This window comes from Guillardia theta (genome assembly GCF_000315625.1).
Source record: "Guillardia theta CCMP2712 unplaced genomic scaffold GUITHscaffold_12, whole genome shotgun sequence".
NCBI classification, from domain to species: Eukaryota; class Cryptophyceae; order Pyrenomonadales; family Geminigeraceae; genus Guillardia; species Guillardia theta.
This window is the reverse complement of record NW_005434662.1, coordinates 657,351-677,297: the sequence shown is the minus strand read 5'-3', so window position 1 is coordinate 677,297 and position 19,947 is coordinate 657,351. Positions and strand designations below refer to the sequence as shown.

Below are 19,947 nucleotides of genomic sequence, written 5' to 3'. Positions count from 1 at the left end.
GCTAGCACATCATCTGATGATCGGCGGACAGCGAGGGATTCGCGGCTGCGCGGCCCGGCGGCCACGGTTGGCAGTAGCAAGACTTGACCGTGGCGACCTGCGGTAATCAACTTGATAGGACAAGACACATGATGAATTTATTAACATGCTGGGCAAAAGAGAGAAGATGAAGAAAAACAATAGAAGTCAGGCCCCCGTGAAGAATCCAGGTTTCATCAAGGATTCTTTCCCTGCCGCAGAGCGTCACATCGTCTGATCGCAAGTCTTCTTGTGAGCACACGATACCTGCACCGCGAAGGAGTAGGAGGAGTAGGAGGATCGCATCGCGCTGGACATCTCGAACTGCTCAGACAGTGAGGCAACGCAGGAGGATCATGAGGGGATGGACCGCGTAGAGGCTCGTTCCGTTGCAGTCAAACCGCGACCACGGGGCAGCTCCTGAGTATCGGACGAGCGCAGCGTTTGCTCCGTCCTCCGGCCAGAAGGTCAGCGACTTGGCCCCTCCTCTGAAGCCCGTTCCCTCCTGCACGCGCCTCAGGGTACAAGGGCGACACAGCAGGTTCCCTACCACTGCCCACAGCTGAGTCTCCGTGAGGGAGTGTACCATGAGGTAGTGCTGGCTGTCCATGAACACATGTTGAGCTGTCAAGAGGGTCAGGAGGAGCAGCAAGGGACTAGGCAAGCACGCACCTGCTCCTGGCACGGTCTCGCTGCCATCCGGCACGGTGATGGTGCGGTTGGTAGCTGGGACGGGATGAGTCTGCGATCATGGTAGCGGCAACTTCACCTATCGGTCGCCACATGGGAGCCTGGCATGCACTGCTGAGGTCCCAGCAGGACTGGAGGAGAAGGAGGTCAGAAGAACATGCAACGGCACTGCGAGCAGCTGCTCCCACCGCAGCGAAGAGCTCGACATGAGCTGGGGAGTAGCTGGTGCTGTTGCTGGTGCTGTTGCCGCAGCCCTGGCAGTGGGTGAGCAGGAGGACGCCTGAGGAGCGCAGGAGTACCGCATCGACCGAGTCGCTTCCGATGGTCAAGGCGATGACAAGCTGAGAACCAGCCCGGAAAGTTGACAGGCCGACCACTCGGACGACGTTGAGGGCCTGAGGGAAAGAGGGAAGAAGGATGAGGCGAGACGGGGGAGGAGACGGAAAGCCTACCTGCTGCATCGCAACTACCCCATCGCGGATCTGATAGACGCGGGTGCAACCGTCACAACTGCCCGCAACGACAAAAAGGCACTGGTCCTCTGCGAAGGGAGTCAGGAGGGAGCAAGAGGGGAGGGGCGGGGCCTACGGAAGATCCCCAGGTCATCTCCGGGCTGGTCGACGGAATGGTAGAGCACGAAGTCTGCCAAGGCGTCCCTCCACACGTAGATGTCGGTGGAGTTGTAAACAGATCCCTGACAACCTCCACGTCAAACTTCGACTCGTCACTCTCCCCTCGCTCCAACCTGTGTGACCAAGAGGTAGTTGGTGCTGCCGCACAGCATGTGCTTCCATCGCCTCGGCGCCTTAGTCGGGAGGGTCTTGTACAGCTCGAACTGTCCGTCCTCCTCCCCGACCCAGCGGTAGAGAGGGGACCCGCTGGTGTAGTAGAGCCCGTCGAAGTACTGGGCTACAACTAGCCAGATTTGACCGGCGAGCTCGAAGACCTCGAGGTCGATAGCTCCGGCTGTAGAGAGGTTCTGATGGAGCTGGTAGGAGCCGTCGATGGAGAACTTGTACACCTGGCAGAACCGTGTCACAAACCTCCATCTGCTGCGTCCACCCACGCCAACGCACGTGCGAGTCCACGAAGTAGCTTCCGATGCCGGACTCATTATAGAAGCTGGCGAAGACGAGGAAATTGGAGTTCCCCACTGTGAAGTTTTCACAGTCGACAGCAGCAAGCGTCGGGATTTCAAAGATCGTCTGCAAGGTCGAGGGGAGCTCCTTGATCGACAAGTCCAGGCTCTCCTCGTAGAAGCAGCCCTGCCCCTGCCATGCTCCCGTCAGCTCCCCAACTGCACACTCGTACGCTAGTCACGTTGGCGTATTTGCAGGCTGTCAAGTCCCGCAGGGCCTGAAGTCCAGCCTCCTCCGCCCTCGTGTCGTTGACATCGAAGCTTGCGTTCCACTCCCTCCACGGGCCCAGCACACCCGCATAGTCCGGACCGAACTGAGACACTCGATGCAGCGGCTCTGCGAGGTGGTGAGGAGACGCGGATGGGGCGATCGGGCTCACCTGCTCCTCCATCGGAACTTCGCAGCAAGTATGCAGAGCCCGCGGCCACGAACTCAGGAGGAGCTCCTGCGGGGCGGGGGAAGAGAGTGAGAGAACAAGGAGTGGAGGAGTGGAGGAGCAGAGATCGGGGGGAGGAGGATCGGACTGACCTCTGCGAAGGCGATAGTTTGACATGACCATCCAAGAGCCTCTCGAGTGTTCGAAGAAGAGGAAGCAGCTCATGCTGATATCTGCGTGAAGTCTCTCACCAGCCCACCCCCACCCTCACGTCTCCCACCTTGGGTGACTTGCTTCCAGTACACGTTGGCTCCTCCATACCTGCGGCATTCGTGTCACAGCCCACCATCGCCCCGCTCCTCCGTCGTACTTGACGTCTGTCTTCATGTACTCGCCATGGAACTCAGGGTGGATCATCGACCCTGTCAGCTCGATCGCCTGCCAGGAGCGTCAGGAGGAGGAGTCGCAAACCATCCTGACGGCGTCACCTCGAAGGGGAGGAGCGAAGAATGCATGGTGATCTCCACCGCTGTGACGATGGTCCTCGCGGCTGGGTAGTCAGGGGAGAACCGTTGCTCGTAGCTCGTGTAGAGGAACGTCAAGACGGAGTACGGCCGGTCCACCCGCGCAAGGAACGAGTAGTTCTGCAGCTCGTAGTAGTGGATCGGGGACGGAGTAATCGGCCCGAAGACTCTCTCCTCATTCATCAGTACAGTCAGCTGGCCAACAGGCCTGCTCAGGTACGCCGACATGGTCCCGTTGAACCAGTCCTGGGCCGCGCTAAAGTTGACTCGAATGACGTCTCCCTTGTGCGCTCCTGGGCCACTCAGTCAGCGCTGCGGGTAGGCTCCGCCTCCTCCCCTCACCATGGAGGATCGTTTGGGAAATCCTGCCTGTGAACGGGCCGAGGGCGATGCCGGGGGGAGGCAGTCTTGACTTGTAGTTGAAAAGGCGGGTCGGCTGGAAGCTCCCGTGGGCGCGATGGACCAAGAAAGGAGAGTTCCAGTCGTGGTTCTTGCTCACGTTCCCCTCGCAGGTCCAGCCCCCCGGGCAGGCGTCCAGCTCCCCGTCGAAATCTCCGTTGTCGATCTGTCGGAGGAGGCTTACTGAGATGGTAGGAGGGGAGAGGAGGGGAGAAGGGAGGGAGGGAGTCAGGGGCGGGAAGGGAAGGGAAGAGGAAGAGGAAGAGGAAGAGGAAGAGGAAGAGGAAGAGGAGGGGAGGGAAGGGAAAGAGGGAGGAGAAGGAGAAACCTGTGCCACGGTGTGACCTTTCCTCTTGATCCACATCATCATCGTCGAGTTGATCTGAAACTCAGGGAGGCAGCCCTCTGCCCCGCTGCAGGAGTCTGCAGTCGTGGACCTGACGAGGACGACGAGGTCCCTTCCTTGGACTTGGAAGCTCTTGGAGGTGTAGGAGCCGTAGACGAGGCGCTGGATGAGCAGGTTTGAGAAGCAGGACTGCGCGAAGATCTTTGACTTTGGTACCTGCAAGGAGCAAGACCGAGGTTAGTCTCTGATTGCCTCCTCCCTCCCTCCCTCCCTCCCTCCCTCCCTCCCTCCTGCTTCCTTTCTCCTCTCTCTCTTGCATGCTTCCTTTGGCCCCTTCCTCCTCTCTCTCCTCCCCTCCCTCCCTTCTCTTGACCAAGTGGAATATTCAACTCACGAGCTCCGTGTCCTGAAAGCCTTCAAAGTCCGCAACGTTGCCCCAGTCGTCCGAGAACGAGGCCGCAGGCTGGTAGGTGATCTCGAGGCTGCTCGCTATCCACGAGATCCCTCCATTGCTGGGGTTCAGCTCGACCCACTGCTGGAGGAAGAGACCTGGCGACTTCTGCTGGCTCGAAGCTCGGAAGACGACCGTCTCGCCGTCTCGCAGGACCCACGAGAGGTTCAGCTGGTCGTACTCGATCACGTGCCTCCTCTCCACCGCCACGAGGTCGTTGAAGTTGACGCGCTCCCCGCTCAACGTCGCTGCATCCCCGACGATCCAGGAGGAGGACGAAGCAGCTTCGTCGAAGATCCACCCCTCGCTCCGATCCTGCGTATTGTCCGCTGACGGCCAGTACAAGACTGAGTCCGTCCCGTTTTGGAACAAGAAGTTGCTGCCCTCCTCTTGCTTGTACAAAGTCTTCCCGTTGACCCGCTCGGGCACCACAGCGTAGACCCCGTCGTACTCAGCCGCCAGCCCGAGACCCGAGGCGTTGAGGAGCAGGGAGGTGGTGGTCCTCTGCAGGAAGGAGGGGTACTCGCCCTCGGTCAGGAGGTCGTAGACTCCGTGGGCTGACGGGTGACTGTTGCTCCCCCGCACTTCGAGCGTCAGCTCGTCCCCAGCTGGCGCCAGAATCTCATACTTCACCTGCCCCTCCAGCTGGAAGTCCCGCGGGTTTCCGAAGAGGACCAGGGACACGGAGAAGGTGGCTGGGTCGAACGTCTGCGACTTGATGCGGAAGAGATGGGGAGAGGAGGAGGAGGAGGAGTTTACGCGCACGAAGAAGCCGGCCAGGTAGTCTGAGCGGGGAGACGCGCCGAGGGACAGAGCAAGAGTCCCGTTGGGCCAGGCCGTCCCCCAGCCCCTTGCCACCACTCTCCTAGTGCTCACGAGGCTACCAGAGGAACGAGGCAACACGGAGAAGAAGGAGGAGACATCTCCTCCTGCAAACCTTGCTGGGAGCTCCAAGACCTCCGACCCATTCCAGGAGGAGCTGAGAGCATCCGGCGCTCGCTCCAGCTGGAGCTTGAGCTGGAACCGACTGCCCGTCTTGTCGATCATCAAGTCCGTGAACGTCACGACTGGCCCCTTCCTGTAGATCGTCGTCGTTCCCAGCAGCGTCGCCATCCCCGAGGGGTCGTAGGAGAAGGAGATCGTTACCCTGAGCGAGTGCGAGGCGGCGTCGTTGCATGCCGGGTCCATGGCAACGAGCGAGGGCTGGGAGAGGAGCGTTCCTACCGTCTCATTGTCAGCGGGGTAGCGAACCCAGCGGAAGGAGGTCGGGTTGCCAGGGAGGACGGTGACGTTTGCGGAGGTCACGTTGAATGTGGAGGAGGAGAAGAGGAAGGTATACCCGCTACCTATCCTCTTGATGATCAGGTCTGTGAAGTTCGCCACCCCACCCACAGTGGTAGCGAAGGAGACATTGGAGCGGTTGAGGCAAAAGGTCGAGTCGTCCTGCTCCAGGACCGCAGACACTACATCCCCCTCAGCGTCTGCGATCCAGTTCCCTCCGGCATCCAGGAAGCGGACGCTGGGCTGGACCAGCAGCGGCTCTCCTCCCCTCCCTTGCGCCGGCTGGACGAGGACAGAGAGGGAGTGCCTGGGCCCAACCTTGACGAGGAAGGGACCCGTATGCGCTTCCTCCAAGTTCACAGAGGAGAACCGAAAGTTCCACCTGCCTGCCTCCGGAACTGCCAGGTCCTCGAAGGTTGCCACGGCGTTGCCTCCACCGGTCCCGTTCTGCATCACGGCAAGGCTCTGACCTGTCAGCGCCTTCCTGGGGTGCAGCGCGAAGACGCTTGTCCTCTCCCTCTCGCTCACCACCAGGAAGTCAGGTCCACCGAAAGTTCGCACGTGCAGCACGTCGCTGACGGAGGAAGGGAGCGGGAGCTCGGCGACGCTGGCCGGCGCCTCCCAGACGAAGTTCCCTCCCTCCTCCACCAGGTTGGGGTGGGTGACGAGGCCGACGGTCGCGCTCCCGTCCTTGTTAAGCGCGGAGGAAGCGAAGCTGATGATGCTGGTGCCTCCGTACTCGAAAGAAGAGAGCCGCTCGATGCGCACGGCAGAGGAGAGGGGAGGGAGCAGACGGAAGTAGCCGCCGTCGAAGAGGAACAGAGAAGAGTTTCCGAACCGACTACCGACGAGCAAAAACGAGCGGGTCGAGGCCACGTAGGCGCTGACGGCCGTGGGGCTCTGGAGGGGAAGCAGCTGGTAGGGGGTGAAAGCAGTTTCCTCCCACCTGAGCACCAGCACCGACCCTTCTCCCGTCGCGCTGGTGAAGTTGAAGGAGTTGGAGATGACTAGGTAGTCAAGGCAGTCGATCGACATGTGCGCGACCCCCTGTGCCAGGTGCGTCTCGACCCTCTGCAGCAGTCGCGGGTGCCCGCTGGAGTTGAACGTGAAGATGAGCGAGTCGGCTGCCGCCGTCCCGTCCCCCTGGCACGCGATCGCCGCCATGGGCGTCTTGCCGACCTGAAACGCCTCCACGCTGATCGCCCCAACAGTCTGCAGGCTGTCGACCAGGAAGAGCTGAGGCTGGTTCCCGGGCATGAACCTGTACACGTGAGAAGGTACGTCGAAGAGCATCGTGGACGCGTCGAAGAGGTTCGAGAGCACGAGGAAGTGCTCCTCCTCCACCTTGAAGGTCGACCAGTCGCTCGCCCCGCTAGTCAACACGTCCAGCTGAGGGACCAGCTGGCCCTGGGTGTTGAGGATGTAGACGGTTGAGTTGACAGAGGTATCGCCGTTGGCCTGCTGTGAAGTCAGGAGGAAGGGAGAGGAAGAGATAGGAAGAGAGAGGATAGGAGAGGGAGAGAGAGGATAAGAGAGGAAGAGAGGGGACGAGCAGAGGTCCAAGAGACAGACAGGTGCTGGAGGGGAGCAGGTGCGGGAGGTACTCCGAGGATGAAGTCCGAGGATGGGCAGCACACGAGGAGCAGTGGAGGAGGACGAGGAGAGGAGGGCAGAGGGCAAGATTTCTTCACCTCGAACGAGGCGAAGACGACGTAGTCGTCACGTTGGACCCGGAGGTGGAGCATGCCGAGCACGGAGGACGTCGGGAAGGACGAGAGGAGGACGAGAAAGTCGCTGATGTCCGTCCTTGGGATCTCAAGGGAGGCTGAAACGCTGAGGTCCGGCGCCACCTGCTGCAGGTAGTTTCCTCCCCTGTCTACCACACCCACCTGAGGCTGGGTGGGCAGCGCCGTGCCCCCGGTCCCGTTGGAGGGTGATCGCTGGACCACTAGCCTGTACGGCCCGCCGACGTCAACGGCGAAGGGAGCGCCTTGCACGCTGCAGTTGCAGGAGCAGTTGACGTCCGGGGAGGAGAGTCGAGAGAAATAGCAGACTGTCTCGTTGTAGGAGGAGGCGGAGAAGCGAAGCGTGTAGCTCCCTGACCGGTCAACCGCCAGGTCTGTGAATTTGACCAGCCCCTGCTCGGCTGTCCTGATCGTCTTCCCGCAGATTTTCCCTCCTCCACCATCCGCGGCCACGAGCTCGACGGCTACTCGCGTGTGGTCGTCGAGGGTGGCGCGATTGTTCTAGGGTCACGCGTGAGCATCTTGACTTGGTGGAACGAGGAAGGGGAGGGAGGAATTGAGAGGAGGTGTGGGGAGAGGGAGAGTCAGGAGAAGAGGAAGACAGGGCGGGCTCACCTGCAGGTCGAGGAGCTCAATCTCAGGCTGTACAGCAAAAGCTTCTCCTCCATAGGCAGAGTTTGCCTCAACGACGATGGAAAGGCGGAAGTATTGAGCAGGGAGGACGACGAAGCGGGCAGAGCGGGCAGTCAGCGCCTGCCCGTCAGAGGAGGCGGCAGAGACCAGGAAGGAGTAGTTCTGCCCTGCTTTGTCAATAACGAGGTCCGAGAAAGTCGCGACTCCTCCCGTCATCGTCACTGTCGTTTGACCTCCCAGACTCGCCGCCTCATCCCCGACCAGCTGGACCGTCACCTGCGTTGAGTCGTCGCTGCCGATGACTCGGCTGCCGACCTCCGGGATGACCCTCTCGACCAGGAGGATGAAGGGCTTTCCGCTCACAACCTCCTTGCTTGTCACGTTCCCCACCTGCAGGGACGTGCTGGAGAAGGAGGTGAAGTTGAGCTGGACGAGGAGCCGGGGGACTCCAGGCCTGTAGAACGAGAGGAAGAATGGGGAGGAGGGGGCGGAAAGGATCTTGAGGTCGGACCAGGACGCGACTCCGTTCTCAACCTTCACCGCCGCCGTACCAGCAAGTTCCTCGATGACCGAGCCGTTGCTCGACGTCAGCTGGGCTGTGACAAGCGAGAACCGATCGTAGTCGACGACGTTTCCTCCCTCGTCCAGCAGCTCCACCTTTGGCTGCTCGTAGAACGCCTCCCCCACGAAGACGCCCAGGGGCTCCTGCGACAGCCGGAGGCTCCGGACGGAGCCCGGGCGGAGGACGAGGGGGGGTGTGCGGAAGGGCAGGAGCCCGGGGGAGGAGAAGACGAGACTGAGAGGGGAGCGACTCACCAGCGTCACTACCCGGAGGTCGGTGAACAAGGCCCGTCCTCCCACCGCCTTCACTACCGTCCTGCCCGCCAGCAGGCCAGAGGCCAGCTGGCCCTGGACTGACACCCTGACCTCCGTAGAGTTGTCAAGGGTGTTGAGTGAGCCGCCAAGGTCGGCGATCCCGAGGGGGTCGAGGCGGAGGATGTCGCCGACCATGGCAGTGGCCGGGAGCCCTCGGGGCCGGAGGAGGAGCTGGAGGCTCTTGGAGAAGGAGAGGAGGACGAGGGTGCTGGTGTCCTGCCCGCTCCTGTCAACCTTGAGGAGGAAGCGATGCTGGGAGAGAAGAGTGAGCCTGGCACTTGTCATGTTGGGGAAAGAGCGGGCTGAGTTGAGGAGGTCGATGAAGAGGGGATTGGCCTCGTCGGAGAGGTCCAGCAGCTGGACCCTGACGGCTGAAGGGCTGCTGGGGGAGTCCGAGGGGAGGACGAACAGGAACCGTGTCTTCTCAGCCGCCACCCAGTCGTAGGACGTGAGGATGTGCGATCCTGGTGAGATGGAGCTGAGGTATGTGGTCACGTTCGCATCCAGGTCGACCTTGAACAATCGATCTGCTCCGTCGACAAGGTATGCAGAGCTCAGGTTGGCATCCCCAAAGAGGAGCGGAGGAGGAGCGGACGCTGGGAAGTTCGAGGCCAACTGCAGCATGCCCCAGCTCTCGTGAACGAACGAGTATCTCAGGAGCACAGGCCCATCGCCCACTGCTGCTCCTGCTCCTGCACACCCTCCACTCACCTGCGACTGGTTCACCAGCGTGAGCAGGTAGCGCTCTGAGCATGTGAGGTGCGGATCGACCAGGTTGACAGGCCTGCAGGCCTGCCCGTTGAAGCTAGTCCAGCTCATCTCCTGCAGGTCCAGCCTGTAGAGCGCCTCCTCCTGCTCCTCCGTCTGAGCATTCCGCCCCCCCAGTACCCACAGGCTGCCATGGCAGACGACGGTAGCATGGCCCACCAGAGGAGGAGGTCGAGTTCCTGTTGTGTTTGCAAGCTTTACGCTGAGGTCGGCTGTGTTCAATAAGCGCAGCTGAGCTCCTTGGGCCGTCACTCCTCCTCCTCCTCCTCCGAGCACCAGGACTTCCTCCCTCCAGGAAGAAATGGAGGAGCCTCTTGTCTGTGAGAGGGAGCCCTGTAGAGCCCCGCCCAGCTGGTCGTTCCAGTAGGAGCGGAGGGCGGAGGAGAGAGGAGCTGAAAGGCTGAGGAAGCCGGGGAGGGAGAAGTCCAGCTCGAAATTTCCGCTGCGGGTTACAATGAGCTGAGAAAACTTCAAGGCAGCTGGGCTGGGGCTGGTGAAGGCGGCAGAGGAGGCGAGGAAGCTTCCCGAGGGCTTCGACTGCACGTGCGGCTGGAGAGGACCTCGAGAGAAGGAGAGAGGATGGAGAAAGCAGTCGCGGAGCTCTAGATCCGCGGAGAAAGTCTCGTTGGTGACAACGTGGCACCGCCCTCCCTCCAGCTGGGAACAGCCAAGGAGGCTGAGGAGGGAGCCGTGAGCTGGGGCGGCCGGCTGGTAGGTGAAGTTGGAGAGGCCGAGGGCTGCGAATGCCGGAGACTGAGAGTAGCTGATGGCAGTTACGAGCTGGTCGTTGCTGCTGAAGGTTAGGCGGAAGCAGCTGAGCGAGCTGGGAGGAGCGTCGAACGGCGTAACGGTCTCAGCGGTCAAGTCCAATTGGCTGCCAAGCTGGGCAAGCAGCTCGCTTGAGTTGAGGCTCGAGACGGTCAGGTCAGCGCAGAAAGACAGAGACGCGGAGGTTCCGGGGTAGGGGATGACGCTCAAGACTCTGCTAGGGTCGGAGAAAAGGAAGGGATGCGCAAACTGCAGCGTGACGGGCTTGCAGGTGACGGGGAAGGAGAAGTTCTGGACGACGACGGCCCCACTCTCATCCACAACGCTCGAGACGTTGGTGGTGAGGGTGTCACCCGCAGTGGAATTGAGCTGGACACAAGCTGATCGGAGGGTGCCGATCTTGGCGAACTGGTTGCCGTCCCAGAGTTGGGAGGAGATGAGATAGCTGGAGTTCTGCAGGAAAAGGTCGTAAGAGTCTAGGTACGGGCTCGAGATCCTGTCCGCCTCCCTCGCCATGGTCAGAGAGTCCAAGTGGAAGTACTCCAGCGCGTTGCTGCCCTTCCACCCGCTGGCCGAGAGCAGGAAGCTGTCGAAGGAGGCGGTGGAGAAGTCGAGTAGGGAGACGGCGGTGGCGTGCGAGCTGGGGAGCTCGTGGGTGAGGGAAAAGCGATCGGGGCTGCTGGCATCATTGCAGAAGATCCGAATCATCCCAAGCTCTTCTTGGTACGGCGAGGAGGCCCACAGGATACACTTATGCGCTGCCTTGTAACCCAGGATGTGCGGGAGGTACTGGGGCAGGTCGATGAAGCGGAGGGAGCTGACGATGTCAGAACTGACGTTCTGCAGAAGCACGAGACTGTGGTCTGCTCCGAGCTTGAACACACTCACGCCTCCCGCCGCTGACGCGATTGCTACCAAAACGGAGGAGGAGGAGGAGGAGACCTCAATGAAGGTGGGCTGGACAACGACGAGGGGCGCAAGAGGCTGGAACAGATCGCCGTCCCACAGCAAGAGGTCGACACGGTTTCCCATCTGGGAGGTGAAGACGAGGTACTGGTGCTGTCCCCTCTCAAACTTCTTCACGTCCCGGGCCCCGTTGGTCTGGAGGGTCTGGACGGCCGTCAGGTGCACGTTGGTGTCTTCAACCTGCTCGGCGTTGAAGAAGGAGATGCGGTAGATGCTCGACGGCAGCTCGTAGTCGCTCCCATTGTAGAAGTTTGCTATCGTCACGTAGCTTTCCCCGTCCAGCTGGAAGGCCTCAACCGCCGACGCGCCGAACGTCACCACCTGCCCAGCTCTCCTCCAGCTGCCGAGGTACCTCTCGTAGGTGTAGATGAAGGAGCAGGTGACGTAGCTCTGCATGTAGAAGTCGAAGTGGTTCGCAAAGAAGAGGTAGTCCTTGCCGAAGATACTCAGATGCTTCGAGGCCACCGCGCCCTCCGTGTAGAGGTCGTGGAGTTTGGTGTAATTCAGCTGGCCGTCGACGAGGGAGATGGAGAGGAGCGGGGACGGGGCGTTGCCGGGCGAGTCTCGGAAGGAGGACGAGAGGACGACTGCGCGCACGGGCCCGTTGACGTCGCTGAAGAGGAAGGAGTTGATGTGCTGAACTCCGGTGAACTGCTGGGAGAGGAGGTGCTTGCTCGAGATGATGCCCTGCATCGACTTTCCGCTCCTGATGAGCGAGACGGCACCGAAGAGGCTCTGCTCTGCATCATAGCAGAACATGCTGACTTGGTTGCTGTCCTGCGGCCTTCCCTGGCAGCTGAGGGGAGGGTGCGAGCGGAACGACTGGAGGAAGAGAGAGAGCGAGGAGGTTGAGCGCTCCTCCTTGACCCCCGCTGAGACGTTGGGCGCGGCCACCCACAGCCCCTGCCACGAGTCTAGGGACGCGGGCTTGACGAAGATATCGAGCTGGAGGAGGAGGAAGGAGCTGTTGTGCTGGGCCAGGTAGCCATTGACCGCGTTGAGGGTCAGGGCAGGGAGGGAAGCGAAAGTAGAGATCTCGAACGCGACCTGCACCGATGGAACCAGCAGCCTCCTCCTCCGCAGCTTCAGGTCCACCACCCCCAGCACCTCGATGCTCGTCGGGTCCACCTGCCCCACGGAAGCCAGCGCCAGTAGGAGCGTGCGTATGCTCGAGTTGCCAAACGTCTCCGTCGTCCTCCCGCTCACCAGCGCCCTCCCGCTCAGCACGAGCATGTCTGCCGTGCTCCTCACCGCGAACTCGTTGCTGTCTGCGCTCGCTAGCACAGCACTTCCGAAGCGGAAGCGGAAGCCTCCCCCCGCCACCTTGACCGTCAGGTTGTACAAGTGGATAACCCCTTCTTCATCCTGCACATAGCCCGTCCCCTCGAACCTCTCGTCCCCATCTGGCCGGGTGAAGATCCCTGAGGTAGGGAGCAGCTGGACTGTCAGCCCCCCGATCGTCTCTCTCACCACGTTGCCGTAGCTGTCCGTTACCTCAAGGCTCGGCTGAGGGTTCAGTGCGACTCCCGCATCCCCTCCGACTGGCTGGATGCGCATCCTCAACCTGTCTGCCGTCCCCGCGGTGACGTTGAAGAAAGTGGAGGACTCGGGGGAGACGACGGAGGGGAAGCGGAAGGATAGCGAGTAGCCTTCCCCTGCCTTGTGGATGGTAATAGCGCCGAACGTCGCAGTTCCGCTAGCGTTGGTCCCCCTCGTTGTCTCGCCCACCAGCTCCCCGTCGACTCCTCCGTTGGCGGCGATGTCAGCCGTTATAAGGACGTTCTCCTCCTCCACGAAGTTCCGTCCCAGGTCAGCCAGCTGGGCGACAGGGACAGGAGCAAAGGTCTCGCCGCTGACGATGGAAGAGGGCATGGTGAGGATGGAGACTAAACGCGGGGGGCCGATGGTAACGTTGAAGGAGCCGCTCGCAACCGTCGCCAGACCCTGGGCGGAGAAGAGAAGCTTGTACGTGTCCGGGGCGAGGAGGACAAGGAGGTCGGTAAAGGCAGCCACTCCCAGCTGGGAGTGGAGCACAGTACCGCCCCGCAGGCTGGAGGACAGATTCCCCTGAGACGCCTGAATGAGGGAGGCAGAAACATTGACAGTCGCCTCCGAGATCAGGTTCCCACCCGCGTCCTCCACATGCACGATAGGCTGCGGGTCTAGCAGCTCCCCTCCTCTCCCTCCAGCAGGGGACCGGACGCTCTGGAGTCTGACCGCATTCCCGGGTAGCAGCGTGAAGTTGACGAAGTGGAAGGACAGGTTCCGGTCGACGTCCTGGAAGAGGAGGAGGTAGTCTCCCGTTGTCGTGAGGATCGACAAGTCCTCGAGGCTGCGGTGGGTCTGAACCAGCACATGCTGGGTACCGAAGGAGGGGGAGGGGGTGCCGAGGAAGAGGATGAGCTCGAAGGTAGCGATAACGAAGTTGCCGTCGCACGGGTAGTAGTTGACCTCCTCTGTCGCCTGCAGGCTCAGGGAAAGTTTCCCTCCCCGCGCCAGTTGAGTGACGTCGAGGCGGTGGAGGACAGTCTCAGTCCGCGCACAGCTGCAGGGGAACGAGAGGGCAGAGGAGGCAAGTAAAGGAAGGGAAAGGAAGAAGAAAGAAGAGGAGAGGAGAGGAGAGGAGAGTGGAAGGGAGAAGAGAGGAGAGGGGAGGAGAGGAGAGGAGAGTGGAAGGGAGAAGAGAGAGGAGGAGAGGAGAGGAGAGTGGAAGGGAGAAGAGAGGAGAGGAGAGGAGAGGAGAGGAGGGGAGAGGAGAGGAGGGGAGAGGAGGGGAGAGGAGAGGAGAGGAGAAGTCAGAACGAGCAAGAGGCACAGCAGGGAGGTCTTACCTTCCCATGCACATTTCACTCTCTCCGTCTAGAATGACCGGCTCGTTTCCCACCCCGTAGAGCCTCACGAACTCTGTTTTGTGATCGAAGTCTGTGCAGGTGAGGGAGACGGAGAGGAAGGCGAAAGCTACGAAGTCCTGCTCGACCACGTCGATCTCCACGTCACATGCCATGTAGCCGACACAGTCCTTGGTTATCGTCTTGGAGCTGATGGACAGCAGCTCGACACTGATGTTGTGCTCCTTCCCGGCCTCTACTTCGTTCTTGTACTTGTCCAGCACCTGCACGCTCAGGAAGCCGAGCGGCTCGTCGACCTTGAAGAGGCCCTCCCCTGTCGTGGACGCGAAGATGCTGCTTGCTGTGTTGGGATGGACGACCAGCGGAAGGCTGAGGATGGAAAGGGGAACGTTGAAGAGCTCCGGGATAACGAAGCGCAGAAAGTAGGACTGACCTGCCTTCGTCATCATGAGCTCGCTGAACTGGACGACTCCGTCTTGGAGGAAGGAGGAGTTGATCCCGTACAAACGGACGGAGGAGGAGGCGTTGACAAGCTCGACCAGGGCCCTCTCCCCGTCCGCAAAGCCGAAGGCCCGGTTGCCGCACTTGTCGATGATCTCGATGGAGTTGATGGGGGAGAACAGCGTCCCAGCCACGGCCGAAGTCGTCTGCGAGACGATCCTCATGTCTGCGATCTCACCTGATCGGGAGACGAAAAGAGCGGTGCGGAGGTGGGGAAGCTCGCCCGAGGTGAGGAGGAGGGAGAAGCGACTTCCGATGAGGCAAGTCGTGAGGTTGGAGATGGTAAAAGTCCCGTCGGCGTAAGCGAGAGAGAAGGAGAGGGAGGTGTTGGCGACCGTCTCGTTGCCGTCTTGGAGAGAAACTTGCAGAGGGTTCGAGTAGTTGGTCACCACGTTCCCTCCCTTGTCCAGTACGGAGACGAGGAGGGAGCGGTCGTACGCGTGCCCGGCGATGATCTCTGTGAAGTTGATCGCATCCTGCAGGAAGAGAGCGAAGGGAGCCCCGACCAGCACGCGGAACGAGTCGCTGACGAGCAGGAGGCTAGAGTTCTCCGCCTTCCCTTGCTCGCTCACGGGGAGGGAGAAGGCGAGCCGGTAGGTGCCTGCCTTGTTGATCAGGACCCCAGCTGTAGAGATGCAGGCGGACAAGACGTTCACAGTCCAGCTGAGTTGGGAAGACACTAGGACCACCTCGATCTTCTCGATTGAGCTGCTAAGCACGATGTTCTCCCCTCGGTCCACCAGGCAGACCCGGGCTGGCCGGGCCGGCGGCTCAGCTGCGACGACGTCGGAGACTCCGACGAAGAACTTGAGGGCGAAGACTTGCCCGACCAGCACATCGAAGGGCTCACTGAAGGCCCCGTACAGCTCAACGGAGCAGAAGAAGAACCTGTATCCTTTCTCAGCTCGCATCCCCCCGACGTTGGTGAAGTTAGCTCGGCCGCTGCTGGACACAACCGAGGCGTTGCCTACCATCCACTCCAGCTGCTCCGCGCACGATCCAGAGCGGTTCCACGACAGCGCCTCGGCCTCCTCAGCCGTCAGGTTGAACGTCAGAAGAGCAACGACGGTCGCGCTAGAGTTGAAGACTCTGTTTCCTCCCTGGTCCAGCACGTCAACCTGAGGCTGGGACTCGAGAGGGAGGCCCCCGCTGCCGTTCCCAGGCTGAACCGCCACTGCCAAGCGCCATGCCGGGCCGAAGACGATCTCGAAGGCGTCGCTCTCCGCCTGAAGGCAGCAGGAGGAGGTGAAGATCAGCTGGAAGTCCATGGCTGCGAGCGAGATGTAGAGGTCGGTGAGGGTGACCACACCCCGCTGGGAGAGGACGGAGGTGCTGCCGAAGAGATGCTCTCCTTCCCAATGGTGGAGCGACACGTTGGGCAGGAGAGCGTACCCCCCCGAGTGCTGGAGAGAGATGTTGACTAGGAGCTGCTGCGGGACCGTGTTGTTGCCGGCATCGAGCACGTGCACGACAGGTTGACGCGGCAGGGGCTGCATGGCGACACCGTCGGACGGCTGCTGGGTGATAGAGAGGTGGTGAGGTACCCCAACCCGGACAGCAAAGGTGTCGGATGTGATCGAGGTCAACTGACCCTCGTCTTCGAACCTCATGAAGTACCACTCGCTGACCGTGTTCACCTGCAGGTTGCTGAAGGTCACAACTCCCAGCTCGGGCCCAGCCTCCGCCATGCCGAAGAGATGACCACCAGCAGTAAAGTTCTGGCACGTTGCATTCTCGTGAAGGCTGGCCCGCACAGAGATTGGGCCCCGAGGATGCGTCAAGATGTTGTTCCAGCTGTCAAGCAGGTACACAAGCGGTATGTCCATGTCAACCATGCTCACGTACGAGGGATGAAGGCCTCGACAAGTGCAGATGTGGGACAAGTTCGAGTGAGAGATGTTGAGCGCGTCAGAGGTCGTGGCCAGGAGTCCATCGGAGGCAAAGTGGAGCCGAATCGGTCGCGACGTCCCTGCCGTGATGGAGAGGTCGGTGAAGGCAACCACCCCGCCGCTCGAGAGCACTGAGCTGTTGCCCAGCACGGCGTCTTCGATCCTGTTGCTGCCTGTGCAGAACTGGAAGCACTTGGAGTTCTGCGCAATTCCCTGGAGGTCTTGGCAGGTGGTGACGTTGGGTGGAGTGTCGAAGGTGTACGTCTCCTGGATGAGATGCGCGCGGACCAAGTGCTGACCTTCCCTCACCACGTTGTCGTACTTGTCCAGGATGTGCACTGTCGGCTGGACCAGCATGGGCGAGCCTGCGATGGTCTGGTGTGGCTGAACATCAACGGTCAGGTGGTCGGCCTCCGCCGGGAAGACGGTGATGTTGAAGCGCACGGGGAGCACTGAAAGACCCTCGGCCTCGAAGAGGAGCATCAGATTACCAGCCGTCTCGATCGCCAGGTCAGTGAACAGAGCCGTCCCCCGGTAGATCTCGACGGTGATGTTCCCAGCCATCTTGATCTCACCCCCAGTCATGCACTGCTGGTAGCACTTCACCCTGACCTGGCCCTGAACGGTGGGGACTGTGTTGAGGTGTTCATCAACGACGGTCACGCTGAAGGGCGGGTCCAGCACCTTCCCAGCTGTTGCAACGGCTGTCGATTGGATCAAGTGCAGACGGACAGCCGCAGCTGGATGGATGGTGAAGCCTTGCACGCACTGAGACCCTGCAGAGCAGGGGACCTCCGAGTCGAACTCGTCCACTAGCTTGAACGGGATCCTCCTGACGCAGGAGAAACCATCGCAGCTGCCTTGACCGAACGAGCTGGGAAGGTTGCAGGTGATCTCATGGATCGACAGCGGCCTCGTCTGTGCCACATCGTAGCAACAACCCTCGTTGATGTGACAGAAGTTTGTCAAGTTCCACTGGCAGAAGTACCTCTTCGACAGGTTGAAGAGGCCGTAAATTGACACCTTGGTCGGAACGCCCTCCTGGACCAGTAGCAATCCGTCGGAGGGCATCATATCCTTCCAGTAATCGCGATAGATGACAGTCAGGTCGATGTTATCATTCCTGATCTCCAGGACCCCCCTCTCTCTCCCCGTAAAGTCTGTCGATCCGACTGTCACTTGGATGGCTGAGTCTGATACCCAGACTGCGGGTCGGACGACACCCTCCATCTGAAAGCGCTGTGTGGTCGATCGCAGGCCGAAGTTCAGGCCGTAGACAGTCGTTGACAGGTTCCCCATTATGTACATGTCACTTGAATTCACTTGTGCAACCGCTGGATACCAGACCACCATGCCGATGGCTGACTGGGACTCCAGGCTCACAAACTTCCTCTGGCAGATCTGAAACAAGCCAAGACTTCGAGACATGGAATTTCTCGAAATGATCCAAGGACCTGCCGGACTTGGCAGAATCACCTGGGAATCTGCCAGGTGCTGATTATCAAGCAAAGCAAAGCTGTCCCTGCTCATGATGTTTTGTACGTCAACAATGTCGCTGATCAGTCGTGAGTTGAAATGGATTTTGCGTAACAGGGCTGCTTTGCTGTTGTTATTCAAGAAGATTCCAACCAGAGCATCGTTCCCATCCCAATGTATCGATACAAGGTCCTTGAACGCGTCTTCTGACCACCCTTCAGCAGTCCCTCCATACAGGTCAACCTTACACAAAAGACTTTGTGATACATTGCGAATGACAAAGTAATATGATCCCTCGAATCTGCTCAAGCAAAACAGTCCTTTGATTGGTGTTCCCCGTACCGTATGCAACTCCTGAACAATACCTTCGTTCGGATCGACTTTGATAATCCCCGTTGTGTTTCTGTTGGGTAGCATTGCTACCAGGTATCCACCGCCTTCCCAGAACGCCAAGTTCCACAAGCCATTGGCATAGTCATTTGGGCCTTGAAGCCGAATCGTCGTAGATGTCAACGCAGTCACATCCAACGAGCTCAGGTTGTTTGCGGTTTGGATGTACAGCCTGTTCTCTGTGCTGTCTATCGCAAGGGATGATGACCAGTCACAAGAGATCTTCTCAGCGACGTTGAGGGTCTCAGAACCGCCTGATAAAGGAACAAAGTGAGAACGCTACTACAAGCTCCGAGCCACCCTCCACTCACCAGTCCTTGCATCAAAGATCACCAGGCGAATCTGAGGCCCAACTCTTTGTACTGCGATCAGTTTGGACCTGTAAGTACATCAGAGAGATCGCATTTCCATGCTCCTTCTCGCTCGCTCTCACTCACCATCGATCTGTGCCCTGGCAAGGGTCCTCCACTCCAGACACCAGGGAGCAAGCAGCGCAAGCCGCCACTAGGATCCTCCAGATCCAGCGACTTCGCGCCATCTCCCAGCAAGGAATGTCTGCCTACCTTCCCGAGGTACCCGCAGCCACTCCCCTTCCCATGCCATGCCTCTCGGACATGCCGCTTGACGTCTGGGGGTCTGGCGGTTACTCGAGTCAAATTGGAAGTAACGGGCAATTCTGACTGTGGGCCCGCCCCGGATGTGTCTCTGGTCACCCATCGTCTGCGGTCTCAAGTCAGCAAACCTCTGAACGTTGCTCCCTGAAATAGAACAAAAAGCATGGACGGGGGCGATATGGAAGCAGGTTGCGGGATAGAGATGTCTTCGATGATGGCCAGGTGTGCAGAAGATGGTTGCGTGTGGAACACTGATTAGCAGCGCGAGATGACGTTGCTTGCTACCTTGATGTCTTCCATCAACCCTCTCTCATGGGCTCACTTCCTCCCCTCCCATCCCTGCAGTGCTCGTTGCTAGCTGCCGTGACTTGCTTGCGCCGAGACGTGTTCGTTCAATTTTTGGTTCTGACTCGCATTGATCCATAGCAGGAGGAAAAACATAGCGAAAGTGATGTCCACATTTGTGGTATTCGCTCTTTGCGTGGTGGCGGCTTCTTGCATTTTTGATTCGGTGGAGTACAATCGATCAGAAAAGCTACTATACAAGGTTGGGACCGGCAACGTGAACATAGACGCTTCGAGAACAAAAGGAGGAGGTCTACAAGCCTTAGCGAACTTTGCACAACGAGTGGTCGCGCTAGGTGCCAAGAAGAACTCAACCTCGGTGAATCATAAGCCGATGATTAAACATCAAGCGATGCTGCGACTCGCGAAATTGCAGTCACAGGACAGCTCACAGGCAAATGCAACTGCGTCTGCTCCATTGAGTAGAAATGAAACGCATCCAACATCGGATGAGAGCGATGAAATACAGGATTCCTTCTTCGATAGTTCGAACGCAGAGGGGCGCTGGGCAACATCAGACTGGCTTGTTTGGCTTGTTTCTGGACCGATAGTTACTGTCTCAGTCACAATGTTCGTATACTACACTTATGGAATATCGTGGGCTGCCTCAATATTTGTGATTCTGGGAGTGGTGGACGTGTTGGCGCTGTATATGAACGTTTGATTCATCTGCACTCGTTTTGAACTGGCTGGATCAAAGTCTGGGTTTAGTAAGCCCGGTGGGGACAAAGCTTTGAATTTCAGCAGGCAATCAGTTTATTCATTTCCCGAAAACTTTCTCGACATCCCTCTTCACTTTGTATAGTTATCACTCGCTGAGTAACCTTTATTCGACATTAAAGCAGTATTCATTCATGTCTCATTAGCTATTTTTTGGGCAGATTTCAGTTTCCAAAACGATAT

At 59.6% G+C, this 19,947-nt stretch overlaps 2 protein-coding genes across 2 annotated transcripts; one reads left to right on the top strand and one right to left on the bottom strand.

Annotated features, from left to right (window-relative positions):
* Positions 1 to 215: 215 nt before the first annotated feature.
* Positions 216 to 18,623, bottom strand: GUITHDRAFT_134726 (hypothetical protein; the record flags this gene model as incomplete). The annotated part of the gene is made up of 26 exons (XM_005838146.1): positions 216 to 230; positions 286 to 342; positions 389 to 523; positions 569 to 642; positions 691 to 760; positions 897 to 962; positions 1,008 to 1,103; positions 1,161 to 1,249; positions 1,297 to 1,402; positions 1,454 to 1,729; positions 1,752 to 1,979; positions 2,020 to 2,183; positions 2,227 to 2,292; positions 2,376 to 2,456; positions 2,504 to 2,544; positions 2,570 to 2,661; positions 2,712 to 3,040; positions 3,090 to 3,329; positions 3,492 to 3,559; positions 3,584 to 3,708; positions 3,887 to 6,682; positions 6,916 to 7,470; positions 7,585 to 13,525; positions 13,812 to 18,339; positions 18,397 to 18,464; positions 18,523 to 18,623. 26 exons carry the CDS (start codon positions 18,621 to 18,623, stop codon positions 216 to 218), a joined length of 16,407 nt encoding a protein of 5,468 aa, XP_005838203.1.
* Positions 18,624 to 18,850: 227 nt separating this feature from the next.
* GUITHDRAFT_151013 (hypothetical protein) lies at positions 18,851 to 19,898 on the top strand. The gene is made up of 2 exons (XM_005838145.1): positions 18,851 to 18,921; positions 19,126 to 19,898. Exons 1-2 carry the CDS (start codon positions 18,863 to 18,865, stop codon positions 19,706 to 19,708), a joined length of 642 nt encoding a protein of 213 aa, XP_005838202.1. The 5' UTR covers positions 18,851 to 18,862; the 3' UTR covers positions 19,709 to 19,898.
* The last annotated feature ends 49 nt before the right edge of the window (positions 19,899 to 19,947 follow it).

What these genes read in the sequence shown, in the direction of transcription:
- GUITHDRAFT_151013 (XM_005838145.1), top strand. Translation starts at nt 18,863, where the DNA reads ATGGACGGGGGCGATATGGAAGCAGGTTGCGGGATAGAGATGTCTTCG. An exon ending in ATGTCTTCGATGATGGCCAG is followed by an intron (nt 18,922 to 19,125) that starts GTGTGCAGAAGA and finishes ATTGATCCATAG; the next exon opens with CAGGAGGAAAAACATAGCGA.